The following is a 23,902-nucleotide window of genomic DNA, read 5'->3' as shown; positions in this document are numbered from 1 at the left end:
AGCGATGATTATTAGAAGAACAAGCATACCAAATTTCAGGAGAAGGTCAGTAGCAGCTGAGGGTACCTGGTGTTGATCAAGTCTTGATTCCTGGTGTACCTGTAATAATATAGCTGATTTCCCTCCGTGATGTGAGCGATAGCTAGAGGAAAACCTACCCTGAACAAAACAACTAAACAGTTCATCACCTCTCTCCCTGTACACTGCCTAAAAACCATAAGTGTTAAAAATTGGGAGAGAGCAAGGCCCTGGAAACCACGTTATCATGTGCAGAGTGGCCACTGAGGTGAGTGCCTCCAGGTGACTTTCATTTGGTGACATAAAGCAAAAGGAAATAGTATGATACTATCATTTATTTTTCTGTGCTTTTCACTTGATTTAATGCACTGGCCATATGTACTTTGATGATGTAGGTATGCTCAAGTCAAAATTCCCAAACTCCTGAAGTGGGTCTGCAGTCAGGCAAGTAGAGGATTTACTGAAATCTGCAGGGTCTTGCGCAAAATGTTCAGTGCTTCTGAAGGCTATTTTTTTCTTTTAACCTTAGTTTAAGTATCATACTTACTACCCGCACCAGTGTAAAGAGCAAGTCCTGACACTCTTTCCTCATATCTAAGTCCTATGAGGTATTACTGGATGCAGCTCGTTATCATGGAATAACTAAGATCTTGTGTTCCCATCTAGAGATATTGTCCTTACAGTTCACTCAATCTGAGGAGTAAAAATGACCAAGTAGCCTTTGGCATTTCATTAGCCTCGGCCTTGCATTATCTCTTTGCTCTAGAAAAAGGGCAGGCCTGATGGCAACAGGCTTCTCATGGCAGGCCGCTTCCCAGTGGTGCATGTCTCTGTGCCTTCATCTGTAGTTTGAGGAAGAGCACCAGAGTTAAGGTCTATTGATTTTCCTACTTGATTTCTTTCCTTGATGTCAGCAGGTGACTAATCACTTGAAGCTGGAGAAAGGAGAGGTAAATGTAAACCGCAAAGCTTGTGAATAGCTAGGAAATCTAAGCGCTTCCGGCGCCCCCGTCCACCCCGACCTTCAGTTTGTAGGCATCTTCTAGATATCAAGAACTGAATGAAGCCAACTCACCGCAAACACTGTGTGACTGACTCAAATAAATATGCTTAATTTAAGCTCACTGACTACATAAGGGCTTTAATATCATTCTGTCTTTTGCCAAGTCAGTGGAAATTGTACCTGACATGACATGATGATGCCATTGTGGGTAACCTATTTTCTTTACCACATACACCCTGCTTTCCTAGTTCCCTGTGTTTGCTTAATGTTGTTTTCAGCAGCTCTTCCCTATAACTCCTTCCTGCCCTCCCCCTGCACAAAAATTCTAATATTGCCCATCCTTCAAGGCCCACTTCTGCCCACCGGGTCCCTTAATTACAAGTAATGTATAACCAGTCATTCTACCTGCGCCTCTCCTTCAACTCCTGTGACTTACCATTAGAGTTACTTGTGCACAAGACACAACTCTCCTACAAGACTTCTCTAGCTCATCGAAGCAGGGACCAGTCCTTTCTTCATCTTCACACCCTGGCCCACCATGCATTCCACATCCTTCTCACCATGTTTAGCCCAGAGAATGTACTCAGATAGCAAGTTAGCTGATCGTATTTCAAGTCTGAACTACTGAGACTACCTAGTAATAAAGGGTAGGTAACTTGTAACCACACACCATTTACCCAGAATGCTTTATACCAAGCCCCACTCAACATACATATAGAGAGATCTTCTTTTACTATCTGAAGCTCCCACACCATAGCAGGGAGAGGAGAAAAGGAATTATAGTGTCTCACTTGTCCACTAGAAGATGACACATCTTAATAGCCTGTATTCTCCTACCTCCTGTCTGCACTGTTTTTAATGAAAGTTGCAAACAAATGTCCTTATTGACCCTCATTGAAAAAGTAACATTTATGGGTAAATCAGTAAGTGTGAGAAAAGTCTATTGGATTTGTTTCCCCAGCATTCTCGCTTGAAACAAATTTCCCTAGGCCGAAGACAGAGGTTCAAATTTAATGATGATGATGATGATGATGATGATGATGATAGCAGGAGTTGTGGCAATTAATTTTCCTTCTTTTTCAGTGTAGTTATCTTTTCTAGTAAACTTCCAGTGAATGTTTAAATTCCCTTGTTTGGAGATCGAACCTGATCTTTCACATTTCTAGACGAAGTCATAGCTGTGGAGAGCTTGGATTCCATCACTGGAGTCATTTCTTCCACAGCCTGCATGTCCTGGTGTCTGTGTCTCAGCTGGTGCTGTCTTTGCTCCCTGTGCTTTAAGGGAGCACACTTAAAGGGAAGGCCACGTGGCAAGACAGGGGGGCCAGTTTACACCCAGTTCTTTTTCTCCCTTAAAAGGAGACAGGGAGTACAGGTCTGTAGAAACCAGTGCATCTTTGAATTCTTGGGAAATCCAGATTCCCCTACCATGTGTGAACAGTGTTCCCCAGGATAGAATTTGACTCTAGAATATGTAGTAATTAGTAATCAATCTCTGTCTCTCTCTCTCACTAATTTTTGAGGTCACACACTTTTCTTAGTTTTTCTTTTTTAAACTCACTTCTGACTCATTCACTTACCATGACGGAATGCCTATGTAATTCTGAGGTTGCTGATTTCAGGTCTTTAATATGGTCTGTTTTCGAATTGGAGTTGTACTTTTAAGATCAGTTATTATGTAAGCATTACTTTAAAACTTCCTGCAGAGAATTTCATTCAGCAGTAATTGCTGAGTGAGAACAAGTCTAAGGAGCATTACTTCTGTTGAAATCACTACTCTTGTCTTTCCAAGTGGAGGACACAACCCAGGACAGAGGAGGTGAGGCAGCTTCACTTGTCTCAGGTGCGGCCGTCAGCAACCTAGGTTTCACCCAAATGCAAGGAGTTTGGTATGCTTACGTTCACAGTGGTTTCAGCAGTGGTGTTTCCTGAGACTTCTCTTACCATAGGACAGTAGCTTATCCCTCCATCTCAGATAAGGAACCTAGACACGGAGAAGTGAATTAATTGATTTGCCCAAGTTAATATGGTAAGGCTGCAGCTAAAGCAGGATGTGAATCCATACTGTGGAGTGGTCCTCTTGGAACAAGATCTGCAAGACTTTGTCAACAACCTCTGGAGGTGGAAATCTTAAAGGACTCTGTTCCCAGTAAGGTTTCTTACTTCTTCAAGTATACCTTTTACTCTGTGTGGTACCAAGCCCCACATGCCACCCACAGTTAAAGTTTCCTGGTACTATTTTAAAGTGATTTTGCATAGCAATGGTGAGCAACTGAAAGATACACTTTTTTCACTTCACAATTTATTTTACTACCTTTTCTAAAACACATATTATCTTACTAGAGAAATGAATATGAAATTTTGAGGTAGCTAAAACTACAGTAAAATGAAACATTCACAATGTGTTTCTAAGTTACCTGTTTACCAAAAAAAAAAAAAAAAAAAGAGTAATTTGAGTGCAGTTGAGGAAAAGGTAAGGACAAAGACAGATACTCTAAAAAGTCACTCATATCTGTTAAGAGGACAGTGTTGGTTTTCCATCCAGGTACCTTTTATTTAATTGAATGCTTCCTATAAGGTAACTTTTCTCATAGGCAGAGGAAAGCAAACTTTAGAGTATATAATCCTATTAGTGCAACCTGCCCGCCTACCTTGCCCAAGCACAGAACAGGGATGGTAGGAATATTTTTAGAATATTCCACTGTTCACAAAGACTGTTTTTCTGACATATGTTACTTTGCCTTCAGCAACATAAAATTTAAATTTGAATTTTCATTCCCATTACAAATCAGTTTAATTATTATTTGTGTCTTAGAAATTTATTATATAGTCAGAAACATAGGAATATTACACATATTTGTTGGGTAGGGGGAAGTATGTTAGAGGGAGAAAGAGTTGCAGAAAGGCTGGAGCCAAAGTAGCAACCTAACAGGAGTTGTTGAGCAGCAAAGAGGTGAGTGTTGATTAACTTAACATAGACTGTAGTCCATTTTCAGATTGTAAGGCAAGGAATCCATGCTATCTAGTAAAAAATGTCCTTTACAAGACACAGAGCAGACTGTGAGGCTAATCTCTAAATCTACTAAATACTTTAGGATTTCGTTATGCTGAGCAGTTTAATATGAATTAATTGCTGCTTTCTTCTGAATGACTGGTGGAAATGAACTCAGTACTGCTTCCAGCATCTCCCCGCTCCACACACACATACATACAGGTGCACACACCAGAGTTGAAATTGAGCAAATATTTTGATGACTGCTGAGAGCCAGTTGCTCATACTAAAGATTCTGAGTTGGCTATAGCCAGCAGGCCTTGTTAAAAGAGATTACTTGGGATAACTTATTCCTTTGCAACTTTTCAGGGAGATAACAATAATAATAGTTTACCGTGTGCTGGGCAGTGGTCCAGCTCTTTACATTTAATCTCAGCAGTGAAGTGGATACTACTATTAAACAACCTGCAGTTGAGGAAACTGATACACAAAGAAGTTAAAAATTACTTGCCCTGCTACACAGCTAGAAAGTAGTAGAAACAGGATTTGAATTTACTTAATCTGGCTCCAGTCCATGCTCTTACCCGCTATGTCAAGTGCTAGAAGAACTACACGAGTCTGTCAGTAGTTTTACTTGGCTAGCTCTAGTTACTTGGCTCTTACAAAGTTCTGATGTGTCTCGGTTTTGTGGCATTTCTTTATTATAACTAACCCTCAAGGATCCTGAGGAACCCTAAAGGATTCCTTACCCAACCAGGAATTTCTTACCAGCTTATGAGGTTCAGAAGGAAAGAATTCCTATTAACAAATAAATGGATATCCAACTCTAGTTAGAAAATCCATATTCTTCTAGGACCTTTGTAAACAGAATTAACATGAGAAGCTAGGAGATTTCCTTAACCTTAGTCATGATAGTGGTTCCTAAGAACTTAGTTTACTCTGAAAATCTGTTTAGCCACAGGATAAATTGTGCCTTTATCCCTTCGGAGACTTATAGTTTGGCAAGGTATATTAAATATTTAGTTGTTTTCCAGAATACCCTTGTAGGGTAGGTTTATATTAATGACCCAATCTATACAGGCATACTCAAGTCACTGAAAAGGATGTTGAAATGTCTTAAGATCTCATAGCAACTCCAGAATCAAAAATACCCTCTTTGGAGTTTCATGCTTAGTTGGTATTACCTTGTACTCTCCTCCTTCTAAGAAAAACCAGACTGCCAGCATTTGAATTAAATGCTAAATGTTTTGCAAGCAAGTATAGAGCATTAAGCAGAGAAAAGTTGTTTCCATTTTCACATAGGACCTTGTTATCTAAAGCATTTCATTTGAATCATGTAGTTCCAAAAAAAAAAAAACAAACCCTTTCAAGGTTAGTCTAAGCCCTAGAATCTCCTCATTTTTGCATCAGCAAAATATAATAGTCATATTCCTGGAAGATGACTGTTACTTTCCATTTTCCCTTCTCCAACATTTTCTTATGTTTCTTTAATGAGAATATCATTTCTGCCTTTGCTGGGAAGACAAGCAATATTTTTCCACATAATCAGCTTTTTTTGTTTTCCCTTTGAGCTGGAGTAGACCTATACTATAGATCAAAGAATAGAACCTTTTGTTTTTTTCTGAAATTCTTTAGTTCTCCCTCAGATAACTGGAAAGAGTGATTTAAAAATTAGGCAATATGGTGGGGAGAAGGTATAGCTCAAGTGACAGAGCGTATGCTTAGCATGCACAAGGTCCTGGGTTCAAACCTAGTACCTCCTCTAAAAATAGATGAATAAATAAACCTGATTACTTCCCCTCCCTCACCAAAAAATTAGGCAATATGACTTTCTATTGTTAGCCTAGATAATTATGTAAATCTCACCAGAGTGCTAATAATATACTAGACTGTTTTTAACTGTCAGCCTAAGAAAATTAATAGTAACAGTTCTAATGTTAAAGCAGTGTAGTTTTTACCTGATCATTTTATTTTATTTTTTATTTTTTACTTGATTATTTTGATTCTGCCTACTTTCAAGAAATACCCTAACATAAACTTCTTATTCTTCTTTTAATTGCCCCAGTTTCCTGAGTTGGAGGGCAAGACATTCTTAGAACACACAGGCTTGCTTCAAGAGGGTGTCTGGGTTTGAGGTCATACAGGAGGACTAATTTTAGCTTCAGGATCCTTTGCACGTGGTATCTTATAAATTACCTGTAAAGCATTTTTAAATATTACAGACATTTTAAAAGATGAAACCAGTTAAATTTTTACAATGGGAAGAGGGTGGGAGAGATGCAAAGGTTGGAGGAACGAGTCAACTGTAGAAAACACAGCGAGAATCTTCCTGGTTCCAGTGTTAAAGGTTTGTCCTTTTGCTTTAGTCAACCTGTGTCAAGGGGAAAAATGCTTTCGAGGCAAAGTCACCAAAGCTAAAGGCAATGAATATTCATTAGGAGTAACATATGTTTTCAGATTATCAGTATCATTGTCATGTTTCCTCTCTGCTTTTAATTGTCGTACTTGTTTATATCCCAATTAAGACAGTAAATTTTAGTCAGTTGGATGTAAAGAGTGGGTTGTTGTCATTTCTGTTTTATTTTAATGCTTTTATGCCCCGTACTTACCTGCACGTACTAGATGGTGAAGACAGAAGTGGAGGAAAATCAGTGACTTCTTTCCTCTCAGGAGAATCTGGAGAAAGAGACTACTGTTGCTCATGGCTTCTTTCCTGTTAGCCTCCAGGGCCCCACACCTTCTGTCTCTATCAAATCATACTTCTCATTGCCTCCCAGACACAAATAAGAGTCCTGGTCCCGTTGCTTTGCTCAACACACTATTCCTCCCTGCCTAAAATGCCACCTTCTCTACTCTTTCTGCTAAAGAGGTCCCCTGTTGACTAGGGGAAAGCCAAGAAGCATTGTAGTAAAATGGAACTGATCCATATCCCCAGTCTACCACTTACTTACGGTTTGACCTTAGGCAAGTTATTTAATTTCACTGAGACTCAGTTTCCTTATCTATAAAATTAATAATATTTCACAGGGTGTTTTTGAGGGGTAAGTGAAAGAAAAACTACAGAAGTACTCAAGAAATATTGGTTCCCTTCCTTGTAGTCCCTCCTTTTTAAGTTCTCTGTTTTCAAGTCCTATGTATTCTTCACAATTCAAATTCTACCTACTCAAAGCTTATTCTCTGAAGCACTTGTTTGGCGCAGTAGGCTACCTCATTATCGTTTGTTGTCGTGTATTTACTGTCTCCCCAAGTTGCTTGTAAGTTTCTTGAGCGCTAAAGCTCTCTTGAAACAGAACCTTCAGTTTCTGACGTAGCCTTGTGGAAAACGGTAGCCTCAGATGTGTGATAGTGCAGAACTGGAAGATGGGAAGTGACTCCCTAAGCATAGTCTCCTTTCTCTAAACTGGTAAGTTGGGAAAGGTTTTGAGTCCATTACGTTTTCTTGGCACGATAAGAGAATTGGCCTGATAAGTGCTTTCCTAAATTATGGAATCTGAAAGGGAGTCATCAGATCCAGAAAGAGACTTTTTGTGCTTCCATTGCTGCAAAGATAGCTTGATTGGGTACATATGTCTCTTTGAGACAACATTTTCTTAAGGAGAAAAAAAAAAAACTTTTACAGCATGTTTGAGTGTTGTGATAAAGGAGAAAAGTTACCTACATACTCTCACCCAAAGAATTGTCCTATAATAGGAATGTAGGCTTCCACAAACCATGCATCTTCAGCAGCAGTGCACATGGAACAGAAGAGAGGAAGAGGAAACCTGTTCAGCTAGCCAGATCCCTGCCACAGCAGATATAACAGCCTAGTAACACATTCCCCTGCCCGGAGAGTGACCATCAGGTGGGGCTGGATAGTGGCTCTTTATCCCTATTAACATGCAGTCCCTAGTCAGGTCAAAGCTCCTTGACTCCTGGGCAGAACTGGAGTAAGAGGTCATGCTTACTATACACACATACCAGAAATTATCAGAGTGCTATGTTTACATTCAAGATTTGACATTTTATACTTAGTTAAATCTTTATTACATGATCAGAATTTGTTTTCCAAAAGAAAAACAGGTACTTTTGTGATCTCACAGTCTTAAATGTGGATTCTCTGCCACCACCAAATCCCCCTCTAAGTCCTTGGTTTTTAATTTATAATCCTTTACCTTTTGGTATATCTTTCATTTTAAGCTATGATGCAAGAATGGTATGTTTCTCTGCTATAATTCATCTATCTACAGACTTACTCAGGTACTAATCTGTCATTTCTCACCTTCTAAAGGCGAATAGGAGGAAAACGACTTATTTATGATTTTTTTACTTCCAGAGAAGTGTTTCACGATCATTTATTATGAAGAGAATGAGATCTCCCTGCAAATACTTGGTTCTTAAAATAGCCTAGCAGGTGAAACTGGAACTTCAGTGCAAAGTCTTAAATCACAGTAGTGATCTAGCTTTGGGCACTCCAGCTCATTGATTTTTGTATGTTCTGCTGGAGAAAAACAGACACAGTCACCTGTTGGCCCTTGATACTTGGGGACCTTGAGCTATGGGATAACACGGGAGAGATGTTTCTAATGTGCTCTGTCTATGTCTCTTGTCATTGAGGTAATTGTCATGAGAAAACCCTGGACAACAGCCATGACAAACAGAAATATTTTGTCAACTCACAGCCTCTGGATGCTGCTGAAGAAGAGCCCTCTGGGACAGGAACAGAGGAGGACCCTGTGCTCTCTGTTGAGAATTCAGGGAGGGACTCAGATGTCCTTAGACTTGAAAGTAAGTTGATTTGACCTGAGCTGTGCTTCTGGGGTAAAATCAACTCTTAAGCTTTGAGCTTAGGCTTGTCTCTGCTCTTAAGTGTTTGTCTCCTTCTAACAGTCACTTATTTTATTGTAGAACCATGATGATGACCCTCAGATTGTGAGTCAGACGACGAGCTATAACATGAAAGTGCTCTCCGCACTTCTTTCTTTTTTCTCCAGCTCAGCATCTTCTTTTGCTAGAACAAATTTGATTCACGTACCAGTCTGTCTCCTGAATGTCATTATTAAGTCATTGGGGGAAAAAAGCAAGTTGTATTTACACTAACCCAATAAAATTTAAAGATTTGGAATAATAGGCATACCTACCAGGCTCTTTCCTAAAATTCCATTTATGGCTACATTTTGAACTATGCTATGCTGAACAGTTACGATTATCAGTTTGTAATTGCCACAATGAATGCCTTCTCTTTAGGACTCATCCTACTTCACTGCCTTTGGAACTGTGTACAGCTCGCTCTTGAAACTTTCTTCTTCTCCTCTTGGCTTCTGTGACATCACTTGCTCTTGGTTCTCTTCCTGTCCTCAGTGAATTTCATTCACTCATTCCTTACTTTGCCCCTTATTTTTTTTTACCCAGGATCTTAACCTCAGTCTTTTTTTTCTTATTCCTCCATGTGTTATCTCTTGGTGTTTCTGATACTTTGGTGTATACCAATGACTCTAAATCTGTATTTTCAGCAAGACATTCTCTGTAACTCCAGATCTTATTTCTACTTGTTTAGTGTCTCTTTATCTGGATGTGCCACAGGCACTTCAAATTTAACATATCCAAAATTGAACTTGTCCTCATTTTGCCCTATTTCCAGAACTGCTTCTAATTCCTATATTCCTGCTCCCTATTAACAGCAAAACTCTGCCAGTCGTCACTATATTCAGTCATCCCTAAGGCCTGTTAAATCTGTCATCTCTTCCTCTGTTCCCTCTGACACTGCCTAAATTCAGACTTTCTTTATTTCTTCCTGGGCTGTTGCAGTAGCGTCATGATCGCTTTCCTGTATCTAGTCCTTTACTTCAGTCTGTGTATGGAGGGAGGGTGGTGGAAGGAGGTGTGTGTGTGTAGGAGAGAGAGAAAGATAATGCATATAAATTAGTGTACAATTTAAAAAGCAGAAGCAACCCCTGTTACCAGTTTCTTGTGTGTCCAAAGAGTTGATTCTAAAATCAGATCTGATCTGGTAAGTTGCCTATAGGTTTAAAATTTTCAGTAGCTCCCTGTTACCTATAGAAGAGTCCAAATGTCTTAATGTAGGATGTGAGGAGGTTTGGCTTCTGATTCTGTCTCTGACTGTACCATCTACTAGTCTCTACACAGCAGGATGTACAAACCTTTCACTATTTCCCTCACGTGCCATGCTGCTCTGAGCCTGCATGTCTTTACCCAGGCTGGAGATGGCCCCTGCGTACTCTTCACTTTATCAGACAACTCCTGTGCATCTCCAAGATCCAGCTCAAATGTCATCTCCTCGTTCACAAAGGTCTCCAAGTGTTTAGTTGCTCCATTTGCTGTCTTGTTCCTACTTTTTGTCAAGGCACATTTTATACAGTATGAATTCCTTGTGTGTCTTACATCATATCAGACTGAATTTCTTATATATTGTGTTCCATATAAAACTTTCTATTCCTGTGTACAGTAAATACTTATTAAATAATGAAATGCCCTCCTGTTAAGATTGGATTAACATATTTAACAGTTACAAAATCTTGTGTTTCCTTCTAAGTATTATTGTATCTAAAAAACAAGATCTGAAAGAAGCAAGCTAGAATCAAAGGGGAAGTTGTGACCTTTACCTTTGCAAGTTTAGAAAATTAGTTTCATAGTTCTAGCAGAAATCAATGGGCTTTAAGGAAATTAATTTCCCATTTATCAACTCAAAAGAGATTGATTTTTCATCTAGATGGTCAGTTGTTCATTCATAATGGAGTTACTCCTCTGTGGTGCCTGGCAGCTTCTTGTCGCTTTCTGGCGTCAGGTACCCACACAACCAAATGGACATCATGAGGTTGTTTCATGAACTTAGAATCAACACATGAAACTGACTAATGTTAAGGGGTATTTTTTTTTTTCAGTTTATAAAAACTGTCCCTATTCTAACACAACTACTTAATGCCCAAAATTTAACAACTAGTAGGTGATGGAGCCAGGCCATGATAACAATCTCTCTGACTCAATATCTCAGAATACTCATGACTACCCAATTAAAGTCTTTTCCTGGGACAATTCATAATAAAACCCAACCAAAATCTTATTCTTTATCTCTTCACTTTCTGAATACATCATTGCTTGAGACAGATTATTACCTAGTATTTAAATTAAATTTCTTCAGTTCCCTGTTTCCCATGTAGTTACATTCCATCTCCATACTGGGATACAGTACCATTGCCCTGGCTGGGAGTAGGTGTTTGTCGGATCCCTTCAGCATCATGCAGACTCCCTTAGGGTGGATTCCTTTTCACGTTGCTAATTTAATTATAGTGTGATGGTGGCTCTTACTAGTTTTACTCTCAGGTACTAACTTTTCTTTACCATATGTCTACGTTCTGGGAGTACCATCTTCTTTCCTCTAGACACTGACAGCAAGACCACAGGGACTACAGTCGTGGTATAGGTTAGCATGTTTATACCAGCAGGCTTCCTGTAGTGTGGTTATGAGTCAGAAAAACTCTTATTTTTTAACAAAAATAGTACGTTATAATAAAAGTCAAGTATAGACATTAAAGAATTTTTGAAAACTATTTTTGAAGGAAAATTTAAAGAAAGTTATATCCTCTTTAGTAATCATAAACTGTTATGATAATCACTGCCTTTTGTGGTGCTTTATAGTTTACAAGGTGCTATGAATTACGTATTAACCTTGTGAAATAGATTTTATTATTAAGCCCATCTTATAGATGAGAAAATTGAGAAGTTAGGTCCCTTGCCTAACACCTGCAGTAGGTGGTATATAACTAAAACTCATCCCCAGGTCTTCTGATTTCGTACGTTGTCATTTGCCTGTGGTTCTCAGAAATAGGGACTTGATAGATTAAAACTTTATTTTTTAATTGGTAAGGTCATTTTTAAAGAAAACTAGCATCTGCTATTACTATTATTTTATAAAACAACATTTTAATGCCAAAAAAGTACAAAGGCAATCTTAGAGTAAAGGTCTATCTTTCTCAAAAATGGACAGTTGGCATCTTTACCAACAGTACCAACAAATGTGTATCTGGACCTAAGTGTGTGTGTGTGTGTGTGTGTGTGTGTATTATAACTTTAGATACATGGCCTTTTTTTGTTTCTCATTTTGGCGAGGATTGGTGGAAATCGCGTCACTGATTAACATTTCAAAAACCACTACTTTAATACTTCATCATCTAGTCCAGAATTCCTCCCTGAGAAAATTTAGCTGTTGAAGAAAGAGCATCGGTTTTGTAGTCAGAGATATTGTTGTCATGTCCTGGCTCCACCATCTACTTGTTAAGTTTTGGGCAAATTACTTAATCTTGTTGAGCCTTCCTTACCTCATTAATTTAAATTTTTTTTTAAAAAACGACATAAAAATCCTCAGCGTGTTCTTGAGTATTTAAATGCAATAACTTAGGGAAACATGTATTTTAGTGCCTGATACACAAATGGAGTTCAGTAAATGTTCACTTCTACAAACACAAGCTTGACTCTACCGTTGCGAGACTGAGAGGATGCTGGTGAGCCAAAGTCCCCACAAGTGCATCCATACAGTATCTGCTCAGTAAATGTCAGTGAAGGGGGCCCTGACGTATTTGCACAAGAGTTATTACAGGAACAATTCCCTATTTACTTTGTATGTTATCTTCTTGGAATTCTTTGTTTTCTCTTCCTATCCTGACCCGGCTAGAAGAAGGAAGAGCACCATTGGTGCAAGTGAAAACTCAAAACTCAATGATTGTTGTTTTCTTCTCAGAAGTGAATCATTTCTGTACCCACCTTAGTCTGAGTGATTTAATCTAAGCCTTTTTTGCTTTCTGATTACTGCCTTGAAATTTTTTGCCATTGTTTATGCATTAAAAAGCTTAAGTCCAAAGCTTTATATTCTGACTTCAAAAAAGATACCACTGCCTTCTTTTAAATTGAAGCATAGTTGCTGTAGAGTATGTTACAAGTATACAGTATAGTGGTTCACAATTTTTAAAAATTATACTCCATTTATAATTATTGTAAAATATTGGCTATATTCCCCGTGTTGTACAATATATTCTTGGAGCTCATTTTATACATATTATTTTGTACCTCTTAATCCCCTTCCTTGTCTTGCCCCTGCCCCCTTCCCTTTCCCCACTGGTAACCACTGTTTTGTTCTTACATCTGTGAGTCTGATTCTTTTTTGTTATATTTACTAGTTTGTTGTATTTTTTAGATTCCACACGAGTGATACCATACAGTGTCTTTTTCTGAGTTATTTCATTTAACGTAATGCCCTCCAAGTCCATCCATGTTGCTGCAAAGAAGACACTAGAACTCAAGACAGAATTGCCCAAGGTCCTATGGTGGTGGGGTCCTAATTTGCAACCAAATTAATTTAATTCCATTGTATACTATTTTTTGATACAAAGAGACATATTCTTAAAGGTAGAATGTGCCTTCTTGCCTTCAGAAACCACAGTCTAATAGTAAAACCTGTTGATATTAATCATATAAGAATTTCTGGAGGAGAGTACAGACTTTGAAGAAAGGACTTTGTCTTGCTGCTCATCTCTTTGAATGTGTGACCTTTACCTCTTTGTTGTCGATCTATTTAGTTTTCAATGTAGCATTTATCTTTCCAGCCTCTGCTCCCTAAAACTCTTTTTGAAACCTCTCCTCCAAGATTATTAATATTGCATCTTATCAAACGCAGTCATCTTCTTTTAATCACCTTTTAATGTTCCTCTCCCCCTCAGTCGTGTTCCCAACATTGTCTGGCTTCTGCTTCTGCTCCAAGCTTGAGTAGCCCAGGCTCTCCCTGGGTAGCCCATTCCATTTTCTGACCATTCATAAGTCTTCCCTAATACTGAGTTAAAATATGACTTCTCATTCCTAGTCCCACCCTCTGAGGCTAACAAAGTCTTGTCTCTCATTAATGTCACATTTTCTTAGAGATTTGAAGATTATTATTGTTTCTGCCTAGCCACCCCTCCATGCTTTTGCTTCCTTTAGTGAAATGTCCTCATTTCCTTCAATAACTCCTATTTATGATAGTCTCTAGCCCCTTCACCATCCTTGAAGTATTACAAAAATCTTTCTAGCAAAATATTACTCAAGTCTTGATTTGTGTGTGTGTGTGTGTTTGTGTGTGCATGCGCAGTTTATCAGCTACTCTTCCTGCTATGGAATCACCCTTAATTTCTTCAGCCTTTCTTCACTTAACATGGTTTTGAGTACTTTGACCAAGTCCTTTTCTATGAACATGCTTCACTTTGAAAATCTCTTAAACTGAGGTCTCCAGACCTACCCATGAATTTCCAGGTGCGCCTGGGACATTGCAAGGTTATAGTGGACTTTCTTTCCTTCCTTTTTTCCTTTCTTTTCTCTCTCTCTCTTTTTTTTTTTCTTTTTGTCTTTTTGTATCAGAACTGCATACGCTTCTCTCCACCTCTCAGCACTTCTTGTCCCTGCGATTCTTGCCAGATTACCTCCCAGGGCTCAGACTCCACTGTGAGTTTCCCAGTACCCTGAGATAGGATTCATCAGAGTGACAAAATATTAACTCATATAAGTCTCTTCACAATATTTATCCTTCTTTGTCCAGTGTGAAAATGGTATATGTTGAAAAAGATAAATTAAGATATGGGTCTCAGTCTGTGTTTCCAGTATATCATACCATCTGCCCCACAAGCAGCAAGCCTAAAATTTACCTTTTCTTTTTTCTGCTTCAAGTATAATTTAAAACCTTCTGAGATCCCTCCATAGTCCAGACCTCTCTTCAAACCTGAATTCTGTATTTTCAGCTTCTTATTGGACAGCATCTGAAGATACATTCCTCCGTCCATTCTAGCCTAGACCATAAGCTTGTTACAAGTTGTTATACTCTGAGCCCTCAGCATATTATAAGCACATAACAAGCGTTTAATGAATAAGCATCTGAAATCCCAACACTTTACCCTATTGTCCTCTCCTAATTCCATCGTCTTCGTAAATAGCATTATCGTTTCATATTCACAGATTCTAAAATTTCACATAGTGGAAAGCTCACTATTTCACATCAGGCTTTAAAATCTTGAAATCATCTTTGGATTTATTCTATTTGCCATTATATCCATTTAGTTACCAAATGCTATTAATTTTTCTTCATTGAAATTTCCTTATATACCTCTTTTCCCTCCCTTTTTAAAATTCCCCTTTCCTGCTAATCTGTCAGCTTCTCTTTATATAATTCTGATAGAGATTTTTGAAATACCTTTCTAATTAGTCTCTTTGTCCTCTGTCTTCCTTGTTTCCTGCACGCCCCCACCCCCAGTACACCAACTGATTTACTGTTCTACCCTTTATAAATGTTACGACTCTCATCTTGTTACTCTTTTGCTTAACTAGAGGCTTCCTTTATAGTGAATCTTCCTCTTGACTTTCTCAGAGATTCTCAGTGTCACCCACCTTCCCTCAGTATCTTATTTGCTGATACCCTCTGTATACAGTCTTTGTTCTAGTTAATTTGAAATTAGTAGTGCCTTCACATATCCCATCTTTATGCTGTATCTGTGTGCATGTAGACGGGTATCTACATGCCTGCTTTTTTAGTCCCGTCATTCTGGGGGTTCCCTCCCTGGACCTCTAGTCTGTCTAAATCCTGCCTCAGGTAGTCTCCCTTCCTGTAAGAAGCATTTTGTGACTATATTCAATTATGTTTTTCCTTTAGGGAAAAAAAGTTTAATGTAACTGTTCTTTCGTTGTTTAATGTATGTAGTTTTGTGTCTCCAACTTAGTTATCTTTAATTCCTCTGGAATTGCCACCTATATAGCATGTAGTGCAGAGCAGTCTCTAAATAAATAAAGATTGGTTTATTTTTCCTAACTCATAGCACATTTATGATTTCCCCATTCCTCACCTTTTTTTAGTGGTGTTCTTTGGGAATTAATATCACCCCAACCCCAGCAGCCTTTGAAGAGGCTGAATGGCTGCCAGCAGCAGAAGCCTGCAGCAAGTTCCATAAGTCTATCTTGATGGACTACTGATTTCCATCAATGAAAAACTCTTTCTCTAAGAACTTTTTAATAATGATATATATTACCATATGGTAAGGGCACAGGGCAGTATTAACCTTTGGGACCTGAGCTTGCAGAACTCTTTGCAACTAAACGACATGAATGCTTTCTAGATAGTAGTAGTTACTGAATGGAAATAAGGCTTCCATACACAGCATCCAAATGCAGCTCTAATTGCACACTGGGGAATTAGTTATCTGCAGCTCACCTTTGACCAAAAGCCACTTTCCTTTAAGCCCATGTTCTTGGCTATGGCCAAATCTATCAACAAAAAACTTTCCTGTCTTAGGACCAAGTACAAGGAATCCCATGGTAGCCATGGGAGAAGGAAGGAGAGGAAGCTAAAATAACAGGAGTACTACTTAGAGACGACTCTGTTGCTACAAGTCAGATGCCAGGCAATCCTAATTAAGTTGCTTTTTGAGATCTCTAAAGCAGTTCTTTCAGCTGCTTTCCTGGATCAGCTACTGAGAAGTCTGTAAGTCACATGGTGTGCCGGGCACTGTGCTGCAGACATGGTGCCTGCCTTTCTGCTGCTTACCTTTCAGCTGGGTTGTCAATACTTGAACACATGACACTTTTTAGAACTTAAAAAGTTTTGAATTGCCAGCAGGACAAGGCAAAGGCAGGAACAGCAGATCCTTAAGGACTTCGCAAAGCAAATTATTCCTGAGTTCCCATTAATTGATGCTACAACTATTTGTGCCTGCTGTGTGCCAGGTGCAATGTTGGACATTTGGAATACAGTAGCAAACAAGATAGAAACTGAAAATTAGAACTCTTTGTCAACCCTACATTTATAATACTGGTCACATAATTTTGGCAAGTAACCAACCATTTTTAATCTACATATCCTAAGGAAAAAGACTTTGTCAGATCCCTATTTGACTTTATGCTTGTTTCAGAACATGAATGATAATAATAAATATTAGAAACCACTAGATGGGTTCAGAAAACCTAAAAGAAACTTACTCAAAAGGACAGCAGTACATTTTGTAGTCACTTGTTAACAAGCAGAAGAGCCCTATAGCTTTTTCAAGAAAGAATGACAGATTTCTAGTGGTACTCCCAGCCTGGCAACAGACCTTCCCACTTTCTGTAATAGAAAGTGGGATGAGAAATAGAGATGCCACCAGAGAGCTAAGGGTGACACTGCAGACCTTCCGTGAGTGGGGCTCAAAGCTTTAAGTTGTTTTTAGCCATGGCAATCAGCCATATTTCTTACCCCAAACCTTCTCAGGAACTAAAACTGCATTTCTGAGATGGGTTACTCACTATGGCTATCGGCCTGGTGATATGGATACGAGATTCCTGACCTTGGGCTCATTCATGCCATGTTCTAAATCACTGAACAAGCTAGAACAACCAATTTAAGATTATTGGGATAACTGGGATAATACGGGCTAGCATTTTGTGAACAATCAACCCCAAGCTCTGAGGTTGTCCAGTGCGTATTACAAAAGGAGGCATTCCATTTTGTTAGCTGTTTTTGTACATTGTATACTTCCAAAAAGGACTGGAGATCACTTTCATGGAACACATCTTATAAGATTCAACCATTAATTCAAAATAGCAAAAGTTAAATAGCAAAGAATTCTTTTTAAAAAAGGAAAGCATTCTCTTAAGAAACTCAGACTAATTTTGTCCTCAGCTTTTTAGTTAAGCACATAGGGGAATTTGTGGGACTGTGTAACCTTCAGTGTATAATAATGGAAACATACTGACTTCTCAGGAGAGAGAATTTTTACTAGGCCATTGCGCTGAAAAACATCCCGGGAGCCTTCACATAAGAAACATGAGCAACATAATAAGTATCCTGATTACCATTTTAGGAAAAAATTACACTAGTATATTGCTAGTTCTTATATCAGCCATTAGTGAAAATGGGGGCCTTCATGTGGAGTTAGGATAATTTTCCATTAAACAAATCATTGTTCAGTTAAGGCGGTTAGACTGTGTGGTCTGAACATCAGCTATGACGTTTCATATACTATTTGAATAGAGCTTGAAGAATCCTATAAATAAATAAATATCATAATAAACTTCATCTTTGCCATCTATATCCTATATCTAGAGTGAGTTGGTCTTTTTTTCCAAAAAATACACGTACGAAATAGCCACCGTCATGCTCACTAGTGACATAATCTATGACTACCTGCCATCTAGCTGCTGTCATTGTTCTCAGCCAGGGTTTTTACAAAAGGTTGATGGCAAAGATGACATTTTATTATGAATTTTGAAGATGCTAAATGGCATTTTTATGAAGGTGGGCTACAGAAGTGCCTCTAAGCAGAGCCAAAACTTTTCTCAGAAAGCAAAGTTGGAGTCACTTAAGTACTTCAGTGAGTTCTGTGTAATTTTTAATGACATGCTGGTGCTTGAATCTCAGGTACAGTGGTTGAGGAAAGCAACGGTTCTGATGAGATGGAGAACTCAGATGAAACAAAAATGTCAGAAGAGATACTGGCTTTGGTGGATGAATTTCAACAGGCATGGCCTCTGGAAGGCTTTGGGGGGGCACTCGAGATGAAAGGACGGCGTCTGGACTTGCAGGGGATACGAGTACTGAAGAAAGGCCCCCAGGATGGAGTGGCCAAAAGCTCCTGCTATGGAGACTGCAGAAGCGAAGATGATGAAGCAACAGAATGGGTAAGAGTTTACCAACTCAGTCTTACCAAATTGTAGCCCAAGTCTTTGTGGGGGTACCTCAGGTTTGCAGAGTGTAATGTTTCTGTTGGGTATGTGGCAATATTCTACTCCACGCTCCAGTCAGCCTTCACAGTGGAATTGTACTGCCAGAAGCATTTCACATTAACTTCGGTATTGCCGGCTCTTGTAGGAAGCAGAGGAAGTGGGATGGGTGTGAAGCCACACTTGGAATGGCCCAGTTCAGACATCTTAACTGTCAGTTTCCTCTATAGCCTTCAAGGCTGGATTATTATATTTGTTTCACTAAACATTTTTCATTCAGACCTTTAAAAATTAAACCGAGAGAAAGAACTTAACCCTAGTTAACACAAGACCAGCTATTCTTAAAGCCACCAGTACACACAGTCATGGGCAGGTGTAATAATCGAGCTCATTTGTCCCTAACATGTTTTCATTTCCCAGATCACATTCCAAGTCAAACGAGTAAAGAAACCCAAAGGAGATAATAAGAAAACTCCTGGAAAAAAGGTAGAATCGAATCAGGCAGAAAATGTACATCGTAACCAAGCAAACCTGGAGATCACTGGCCCAAAGGTGGCATCTCCTGGGCCACAAGGTAAATTTGAATGTTTAATATGCCAGTTTCTTCTTTCAGATTTCACTGTCTCAATGAAATGTGTGTTTGTGACTTGAAGTAGATCAGATGAGATGGTCATTGAGCCAAGTGAACAAGAAACCCAGTCATTGATATAAAATGTTTATTTTAACATTTACTTGATTTTTTTTTTTAACCATTGGCTATTTGGCTTATACTCTTACCAACTTAAGCTTAAATATCCTATTGATTAACTTGACAGTCTAGTTTAGTACATAAAAATGTGGGTTTGAGCAGACTTCCTGGGTTCAGACACCAGTTTTGCCATTTAGTTCCCTGTGCCTCATTTTCCCTATGAATAAAATGTGAATAATAATTGCATCTATTTTGTAGGGTGATTGTGAAAATTATATGAGTTTATACATGTAAAGTGCTTTTAATGAACTGGGCACATAGGGATCAATAAATATTACCTATCTAGTAACATTTTTGTGTGTCAAAATGTATTGGATGCATTTAAGTATTGGATAAATGCTTTGGTAATACTCCCCAGGGGAAAAAAATGCATTAAAAATTTTTTTTCCAAAAAATCAAAATTTGGCATGTACTTTCAAGGTTCAGAGTTGTCCCCAAGTCTGTCTCTGGACTCCAGGTTCAGGGCCATTGTCATGAGTCCAGTTAACTTTCTTTTCCAGCAGTGAAATAGTGATAATCGAATTTCTTTAAAAAAAAAATCTCCTTTTTTAGAAGGATATTTTCACTGTGTTAGACTTGGGAAATTCAAGGTAACTTCGTGAAAATATGTGTTATTTAATTTGGTGTACTTAACAAAGCTGAAAGCAGAGGACACATAATAAAACATAAAGAATGGGGTCAGCTTGGCTAAATCCCATACTAAAGACACCAAAAAGAACATTTTATCATGACTAGAGTTGAAAGTATGATGTAGCGTTAATGTTTAGGGAAGATGGCATGTATTAACAGGTTATGGAGAGAAAGTGACACTTAGTTCTGTCTTCAGTAGCAAGGAAAAAGATGTCCAAACTGTAAAATGTCAGTATAACAAAGAAAATTCCAATGCCTTAAATAGTAAATGTAACAAAAAAAAATAATAAAAGAAGAAAATTCTGATGGATATTTATATACTTTTAATGTGGGAAAGGACTTTCTAAGGCAGAGAGAAAAAAAAATTAATTCTGGTATCAGAAGACACTATAAAAGAGAGAGACAAAGGACTAAAACAAAATATTTTCACAGAATATTTGTATATATTTACAGAATATATGATAAGCAAAGGTTATCAACATCATTAAAGAGCACCTGTAAATCAATAGAAAAAATACAACATTTCAGTGAAATATGTGCAGTGTACATGGGCACTTCACCAAACGCACACGCACACAGCTACTAAATATGTCAGGCTCACTAGCAGTCAAGGAAGTGCAAACGTAAAATGTGACATGCCATTTTTGCTTATCAGATTGTCTTTATGTAATGCAAAGTGAGAGTTAATAAAATGAATTTTGGGATAGTTTGACTAGATGTATCAGAAATTTTTAAAATATACCAACAATTCTGTTTCTAGTAGTTCACCCTAAATAAATTCTCTCTTAAGTGTGAAAGATAGAAGTAAGAAGATATTGATTACAGTGCTGCTTATCATAATAAAAATTTGAAAAATACCTAAATGATGGTAATTGCCTAAATAAATTACAGCATGTTCTTGCTGTACACTGTGTAGCCAAGATGTTTGTAATTTAGTATGTGAACAAAAGCAGTTTATAAAATAGCATATGTAGAGAATACTTCAATTTTTGTAAAATAGTAAATATACTGTATTTCATCTACATTTTTTTCACATTTCAGTATCTCTGCAAGTGAGATACATCTTACAATTGATGGTATCTTAAATAATAATTGGCAACATTTTTCCTTCTTAAATCTTGTAAAGCAATGTGCACCTTATAGTTCATGATATCTTAGATTTGATGAAATATACTAAATTAAACAAACACAGAAAAGCATATACCAAAATGTTGTAAGTGATCTTCTCTGGATGCTGATAGCACTGTAGGTGATTTTTTATTTTCTTCTATATTCTTTTCCATTTTCTAAATATTTCATAATAAGCCTATATTAATTTTATAAGCAAAAAACTAAAAATTTCTTGTTAAATTGAAAATTAAAGCTCAGTATGGTTGAGATGATAGGAGAGCAATTAGGTAGTTTTTAAATGGATTCAAGTAGATGGGCCTGGGAAGGGCACTGAATATACTTGCAAATGAAATCATGGAACTACTTACTGTCATTAACGTGAAAAGTTCTAAAGCATAGAATAGATGATAGAAGGCTAGAGAAGTTCAGGATCCCAATTTTCAAGTATATGTGGATTCTATCCACTACCAAGTGTTAAGCTTTGTGATAAAATCCTGGCAAAGTTCTAAAGCAGATTATTGAACCAGTAGTTTGTAAGCCTGTGGGGAAAAAGTGGAGATCCTTAAGGGCCACTATAGATTCACTAAGAATTAATAAAACTAATAATGCATAACTAATTTCATTTCCTAGTTTGGTGAGGGCTACTGGATTGGACCAAGACCAGAAAAGTGCCATAGATATAATGTAACTCGATTTAAGCAAAGCATTTAATAGAGCCTCTTATGATATCCTTGTGAACAGGATGAAGAAATGTGGGCTCAAAGGTTCGGCAATGCCTGCAGCATAAACTTTCTAGTGTGGTGTACAAGACTGTTTACAATCTAGGCTCTCTCCCCACTTCAGCATCATTCTCTGAACCAACCATGCTCTTTTTTTACCTCTTTGCCTTTGCACATGCTGTTCCCTCTGCCTGGAATGCCCTTTTGCTATCTCAGTGGTGCTAAAATGTCACCAATCCTTAAACTTTGAACTCAAGTGCCATCTCTTCCTTGGTTCCTTCAGGCTGAATCAGTTGCTCTCTCCCTGTGCATTTGCTCTATACCTTCACTCTAGCACTTATCCTATTGTGTTCTAGTAATTTCCTTCCTAGCCTGTGAGCTCCAGGGCAGGCCTTGAGCCTCTATTCCTCTCTGAATCCCTAGCAATCTTAACACAGTTCCCAGTCCCTTGTAATAGAAGCTCAGTAAGTATCTTTCAAGTGACTTTCTTAAACATAAAAAGAAAAATAAGCTTTACTGTGAAATGTATGGTTTAATTCTTTAAGTTATTAATTTAAACAGGGTTCATTTGAAACTCTTCTAAACTGTTCTTTTCTGTTTTATTAAAATCTAAATCCAAAGCCCTGCCTGCATCTTAAACAGTATGCTATTGCTGGTAAATTTCTACAGTATAAAAAGAACTCTACAGAACCAAAGTTCTCCTTCTTGTCCATTCCACTGGAATTTCTTCAGAAGAATCCTTCCCAGATATAGGACTTAGTTCTGCTCTTTTCGTGGGGACTTAATCTAAGTAAAAGGCCTACACTTAGAAGGTAGTACCTTTAAAGGGTATCAATAAACAGAGATTTAAAACCTCAGCAAAGGTTTAAATAGCATGATTGGGAGCATGCATGTTAGAGTCAAACAGACCTGGATCTGGATCCCCGTTCTGCCACCTAGTAGCCAGGTGACCCTGGGCAAGTCACTTGATTTCTCTGAACCTTTGTCTTCTCATCTGAGAAATGAGGATTAAAACCTGCCTCTTCAGGTTACAGATGTAAAGCACTTAGCACAGGACCTGAACACACAGTAAGTGCTCTGGAAACAAATGATAACCTTTCATTATCATCATTATTACCTACTCTGCTGCTTTTCTCTACAGCAGGGGTTCTCTGCCAGGAGTGATTTTGGCCTCCCAGGAAACATTTGGCAGTATCTGGAGACATTTTTAATTGTCACATCTCAGGGAGGGTGCTGCTCACATCTATTGGATAAAGACCAGGGATGCTGCCACGTCCTCCAGCGCACAGGACAGTGCTCGTGACAAAGCATTATCCAGCCCGCATTGTCGGCAGTACCAGATTGAGAAGCCCTGCTTTAGAGATACATCTTTCTCTTGACTAAGTTAGGGTTGTCTTTATAAAATCAAAATGTTGAAGGGTAAAAATTGAATTTGGTAAGAATGTTAACACTGAAGAATATTTTAACCCTTATCTCAGTCTTAAATCCAGTGAAGGGCTCATTTATTTTTATTTCATCATCTATCTTTGAGAACAAGGCTTTACTCAAAGATAATTGTTATCCCCATTTAGAACTAACTAAATCTTGTCATCAGGTGGTAGGAATTCTGAAGACTAGAAGAATGACTAGCACCCGCAGTACACCAATGTGGGTAAAGTAAAAGCGTAAGGCACCACGCGTTCTGTTTCTTTGCAATTGTGTCGACTGATGACATACTTTCCTTCCAGGAAAAAAACGTGACTACCAGAGTCTGGGATGGCCCAGCCCGGACGAGTGCCTCAAACTCCGCTGGGTAGAGCTGACTGCCATCGTGAGTACCTGGCTTGCAGTTTCATCAAAAAACATTGAGTGAGTATCTTAAACCTCTCCCTCCTCCGTGGTATTTGTGTACCAGTGATCCCGCTGGGCCTCAGCTGACTTCACTTCTTTGTCAGCAGTTACTAGAAGAGTCGTCCTTTCTAGGGTTCTTGGTTCAAAGGACACCC

General features: G+C 38.3%; 1 protein-coding gene across 6 annotated transcripts in view; it reads left to right on the top strand.

Annotated features, from left to right (window-relative positions):
• Positions 1-23,902, top strand: part of TTC17 (tetratricopeptide repeat domain 17) — a 102,095-nt gene that overhangs the window by 55,510 nt on the left and 22,683 nt on the right. For all 6 annotated transcript variants that reach the window (XM_011000601.3, XM_064492428.1, XM_031459769.2 and 3 more), the window contains exons 17-20: positions 8,607-8,777; positions 18,409-18,668; positions 19,131-19,284; positions 23,645-23,765. In XM_011000601.3, the coding sequence (XP_010998903.2) occupies positions 8,607-8,777; positions 18,409-18,668; positions 19,131-19,284; positions 23,645-23,765 (706 nt within the window). The remainder of the gene's footprint in view (positions 1-8,606; positions 8,778-18,408; positions 18,669-19,130; positions 19,285-23,644; positions 23,766-23,902) is intronic.

Source organism: Camelus dromedarius, chromosome 12 (genome assembly GCF_036321535.1).
Source record: "Camelus dromedarius isolate mCamDro1 chromosome 12, mCamDro1.pat, whole genome shotgun sequence".
Taxonomy (NCBI): Eukaryota; Metazoa; Chordata; class Mammalia; order Artiodactyla; family Camelidae; genus Camelus; species Camelus dromedarius.
This window is presented reverse-complemented; position numbering and strand designations above follow the sequence as displayed.